Source organism: Astatotilapia calliptera, chromosome 15 (assembly GCF_964374335.1).
Source record: "Astatotilapia calliptera chromosome 15, fAstCal68.1, whole genome shotgun sequence".
Taxonomy (NCBI): domain Eukaryota; kingdom Metazoa; phylum Chordata; class Actinopteri; order Cichliformes; family Cichlidae; genus Astatotilapia; species Astatotilapia calliptera.
The window spans coordinates 12,089,638-12,095,329 of NC_137436.1; the positions used below are offsets into that span (position 1 = coordinate 12,089,638).

At 39.8% G+C, this 5,692-nt stretch overlaps 1 protein-coding gene across 1 annotated transcript; it reads left to right on the forward strand.

Annotated features, from left to right (window-relative positions):
- The first annotated feature begins 311 nt into the window (after positions 1-311).
- Positions 312-5,692, forward strand: myct1a (myc target 1a). Its single transcript, XM_026193871.2, has 2 exons — positions 312-656; positions 3,203-5,692. Exons 1-2 carry the CDS (start codon positions 602-604, stop codon positions 3,745-3,747), a joined length of 600 nt encoding a protein of 199 aa, XP_026049656.1. The 5' UTR covers positions 312-601; the 3' UTR covers positions 3,748-5,692.

A 5,692-nucleotide genomic window follows, 5' to 3' on the forward strand; every position in this document is an offset into this window, starting at 1 on the left:
GGTGCAAGGTGGTGGCTTGTCGCCTGGGGTCTCTGTGACGGAAGAAGAAAAAGAAGAGATTGAAATATTTATCATTTCTGAAAGGAAGAAAAATATTTGTGATTGTAATAGACTCTCATATGGTAACAGCTGAAGGACTAACTCCTGCGGTGGTGATCCTTCTTCTACTTTAATCAACCTGAAGGAAATGATGAGAGAGGAAGTGATTACAGAAACACCCCGTCTCTATACCTCCAGGATCTCTGTCCTGAGTAGATAAGCCCCTCCTGTTGCTAATTTCCAGCAGAAAAGCAGGAAATGTGACAGTGTAGTTTTCCGCTTCCATAAACAAGCTGACTGTCAGAGTTAGCTGCCAGCCCTGCGAGCGTCTGGGCTGAGTCTCCTTTTGAGGAAGTCGGACGTTACTGACAGGGAAAGTGAGCAAAGGAGAAGAGGGAGAAAGTAGGGGGAACAGGAAAAGAGACGGGACAGAAAGACAGGAAAACCCATCATAAAAAAGGACAGGAAAGAATTGACAGGAGAGAAGGGAGAAGACGAGGAACAGACAGACTGAACTGAGCTTCAGTCTCTCTTCCTCTCCTTTGACAAAGCAGATTAAGTCATGGCTGCGAACAACACAAATTTCCTTCTGGAAATGCTTCAGCCTGCCGACGTTGGTGAGTTTTCTGAGTTTTCTGAGTTTTCTTTCTCTTTTAGCTGGTGTGTTTCATGTGGTTGCTCTGATTGGTGCCTTCAGGAATTCAAGCTTGAATCGCCTCCTAGAATAGATGTAATATGCGGGCCTGGTGCCTTTTTGAACCAAGCTTTATCATCCAAATTTGAATATTCAAAGAAACCTTTTCAGACTTCTAAGAATGCTCGATCTGTTTGGTGCTCATCTAAGGAGCGTGGAAAGAAAAGTGACTGGACTTCTTTAAGTTTCTTGAGGACGTTTCACCTTTCATTCGAGAATCTTCTTCTGTTCTAAAACCAAATGGTGGAGAGTCCCAGGTATTTAAGCCCTAGTGGGAGTTTTCCCTTAAGAGGGTACTTGACCCACTATTGATCAGGTGCCTCATCAAATGAACAAAGGTGTAGGTCATTATCTGAGTTTTAAGGTGAAACCTCACCCTATCATGTGACCTACTGAATCAATGTTAATGTCAATCCAGTCACTTTTCTTTCTAAGCTCCTTAGATTACCATAACCTGGATGACTGAGAACCTACACAGACATACTTGCTGCTGATGTTTTCTTTTTTTCAGTTTTCCCTAATGGTATTTCCAGATGACTTTTTACTAGCGTCTGCCCTCCATTTTCCAAAATTAGAGAAAAAAAAACTTGTGGAAATGTGGTCTAGTAACAAAGCAGGTTCAAACTTTTTGAACATTTTATTGAGGGGAACCCGATTTCTTTTCCTGGCATAAGTCCAGTGGTATTTGTCTCATCTGCTACATTCTCTTCCTTCTCTCAAGCATGCTCAGTTGGCTTTATCCAAGGCAAAGTAGCACAGAGCAAGAATATGTCAACAGCTTTTCATTTTTTGTCTGTGTGTGCGTGTGTGGAAATGAAACTCAGTTGGTTTGTTTTCTCCAAGACGCTCAATCTGTTAAACACAGGCAGAGGAAAGCCTATTATTATTTTGTCAAGGGCCACCATATTTCAAGACACGTCTGGCAATTCTCAGTTTCTTCCTAGCACACATTAAATCCCTTGCATTCACAGTGGATTATTAAAAAAAAGACCATAAAGGATATTTAGATGCACTGCATGTGCATAAGAGCAGTGAGGATGTATAACTTCACCAAAGCTGAAAAACCCTCCAACCTGTGCATTAATTGACTGTGTGGATCCAGAAGGATATTTAGATCCAAATTAATTTCTGATGTTGTATTGAGAGCATCAAAAAATGTATCTAAATGTATCTTTTTGTCAATTTTATATGCATTTGTAGAAATATTAACTGGTTGTTCCACACTTGCCACACAGAACTGCAAGCAAGTATTTGTGATACCTGGTAATCAGTCTTTCACATCACTGTGGTAGAATTTTGGCAAACTCTTCTTTGCAGAATTGTTTTAATTCAGCCACAGTGGAGGATTTTCCAGCATCAATGGCCTTTTTAAGGTCATGTCAAAAAAGACTCAATGGGATTTAAGTCAAGACTTTGACCAGGCCACTCCAAAGCCTACATTTTTGTTTTTGTCTATTCAGAGGTGGGCCTGCTGATGTGTTTTAGATCACTGTTCTGCTGCATAGCCCAAGTGTACTTGAGCTTTAGGGCATGAACTGATGGCCAGACATTCTCCTTTAGAATTTTATTTTACTGTTGGTGTGGTGATCTTTTTATGAAATGATGTGTTAGTTGTATGCCAGATGTAAAGGTACTCAAGCCTTCAAGAAATCTTGGGGATCACCAAGATGTTTTTTGGCAGTGCAAGACAAGCCTTTGTGTTCTTTTTGGTCACCAGTGGTTTTCTCCTTGGAACTCTCTCTTGGATGCCATTTTTGCCAAGTCATGAATTCTAAGTGTAACTGAGACATGTGAACCCTGCAGCTCTTTAGATTTTGTCCTGGTTATTTTCTGACCTCCTTCCATAAGTTATGTATGTGCGCTTGGACTAATTTCGGTAGGCCGGACACTCATAGGAAGGTTCACCGCTGTTCCAAGTTCAGATTCCCAGCCTTAAAGCTTTAGAAATGGCTTTATAACCCTTTCCAGACTGATAGATATCAATGACTTTGATTCTCAGCTGTTTCTTTAGATCTTGGCACGATGTGCTGTCTTCTGAAATCTTTTAGCCTGCTTCACTTTGTCAGGCAGGTTCTATTTAAGTAATTCTTTGATACAACAGGTCTGGCAGTAATCAAACCTAAGAGTGGCTTGTGAAACTGAAGTGAACTTCTGAAAAAATTTGGCTAATCACAGTTCATTCATGATTTCACACAGGGAATCATGAATTAACTGATTAATAACAAAATGATGGTTTAATAAATTAAACCATAATTTAAAACTGCATTTTATACTTACTCAGGTTATCTTTGTCTAATATTACAATTTCATTTAATGATTTAAAGCATATAAACAAAGAAGAAAGCAGGAAAGGGAGCAAACACTTTTTCACAGACTTGTAATGGGAATATTTGCGATATAAAAAAGATACTACAGCACAGATCATTTTATAATGATCCTTTTTTAAATGGTATGCTTCTCTCTTCACAGACCACCTGATTATAGCTTTCTGTGCTTCTGTGGCAGTGGGCCTTCTCTTGGGCGCCCTAGTTTATGTGATGCTTACTTGGTTTTCCCGACACAAAGCAGGCTCTGCCAGCATCACCCGCCGCCCGCATCGCCGCTCGCACACTTCTTCCCGCCATCGTCCAGGCTTTAACCGCAGCAGCAGCTATGACCGGCGAAGCAACAACAGCTTAGTGACAGCTGCTTTCACCTTTCACCGCCAGACTTCCTCTCAAGATCACTTTGACGCAATGGCGCATAAATCCAGCTTCAGGGGCTCCACCTTCCACCCGCTCCTCCAGTGCAGCCAAATTGCAAGAGAGGCAGAGGAGGGGAGCCAAACCACACTGCCACGTACACCACCTCTGACTACATCAACTGGATCAGCTCAAAGCGTAGCCCAGCCAGCTGCCACCCCACCAAGACCAGAGTCATTTTGGGGGAACAGTGTCAGAGGTCTTCATGCTACGCAGACCCCACCTCCAGCTTATGAGAGCATAATCAGAGCTTATCAGGAAACCCGAACCTAAGAGGAGTGAAAGCAGCACTGGCTGATACTAATTGGGAGATGAATGGATTTCCAAACTGGACTAAATCTATAATGATTTTTATGATCAGGTGGAGCTGGAGTGGAGAAAACAAAGAGGCCAAGCTCAGCTAAGTGCCCTGCTTAACACAATAACTTCCTGAAATTACATAATTTTTAGCAAATCTGCTATATATTTATAAACATATTTGCCTTTCATCATTAGATACTTTTATACAAAAAAAGAAATTGTAAAAAGTTATTTGAATGGTGTTGCATCCTGTCAATGGTGATTATTTATAATGTAAGGCAAGACATATGCTTTCTCCGTGCAGGTCGTATAATAACTATGCAAGAAAAGATGTAATGATTGTACACGTGAAGCTTAAAAGATAAATAAAAAGTGTGTGTAAGCCTGTAGTTAATAAAGTGCATTAGACTATTTGATGTTTTATCAAATTCATGATGAAAACTTGGTTAAATGGACCTGATGTTTTTTATTTTCTGAATCACATATTCAAGATGATTTTGTTTATGTGTTTGCATGAACAGCACTTGCGAATGTGACATGTGAGAAAATGTGGGCATTAGGTATAAGAATTTTTGTTCTGTATGTTTTGAATGTATTTTACTGGACTCTGCTCTTAAGTTAATGCAATAAAGCAAGACTCAAAAAGGCTTTTCAGTGCAGACATTTTGGTCTGCAACAGGTCTGGAGGGACTCGGCAGGACAACCATTTCTTCACATAAGCTGACACAAAATATATATAAAAAAAGTGAATAATTCTTCCAATAAGGCCTCTGGGTATAAAGAAAGGATACTGAGCAATCTCAAAATGTAATGGGTTCTGTCCTTTACCACTCCACCTATAGCTACTTTCAGCTGCTCCCTTGGTACAAGCACAAATGGGCTTTTAATCTCCAGCTAAAACTGAACCAGTGACCTTTTGCATGGCAAGCAAATGTCTGAACCATTGTACTATGAACTGCTACTATGTTGATTTTCATGAAACCTCTCCAGCACACTTCATAAAAGTCAAGGTAGTCACCTTACAATGCAGTTCAACCTAGCACTCACTCAAATATGAGCTACCAACAGTTCAAGACTATAGTGTTGTTCCACAGTAATGCACTCTAGAGCAAAAAAAAGCCAGAATACAATAATAGTAATAGCTGTGTTAGACTGCTATATTTACAGTGCAGCTGTGCTGTCATTTTTATTACTGTCCTAACTGTTGTTTCCTGAAGAAGGAACTTGTGTACAACAGTAAAGTTTGAAAGGTGAAGGACACAATCCCTACAGAGCTCTTAAACTTTACAGGACCAAACGATGAGCAGCACTCGTAATGGCAAAACACATAATCGCTAAGGTATTTACAGCTGACTAAAGCCAGACAGAAAAATAATAATAAAAGCTAACCTAAAACTTAAAATTTTTAAACAATGCAAACTAAAAACTAAACCGAAACAAACAAACCTACTATGGAAACTAAATTAATTAGTTTACCACATTTAATACACACAAAAAAGAACTATACAACCAAATCTAAAAACATGACTCCAAAATGCCAAACTCTTAGCACAATTTTACTGGTCTCACTCAAATATCATTATAAATCCAAGATTTGCACATTTCTGACACACAAATCCATTATTCAACACGCTTTTTTCACCTACAAAACACTGGCCTTCAAAAGGCAACACAATCATTACCAGTTCCTCTCACTCGTCATGCACCTCCTCAAACTCAACTAGAAGAACAATTCAGTCATGTGTCAGAGTATAAAAGAGGCCTCAAGTGTAGAAGAGGAAGACTAGCAGGCAGCGGAGGCCATCGTGGACGAGGAGGAAGAGGAAGGCTCAGCCATGCCAATATTTCCAGTGAAATGTGTGCAGCTGCTCAGTGGGACATTTTGTATTATAGTAACCAATAAATACTTCTTTTGTTA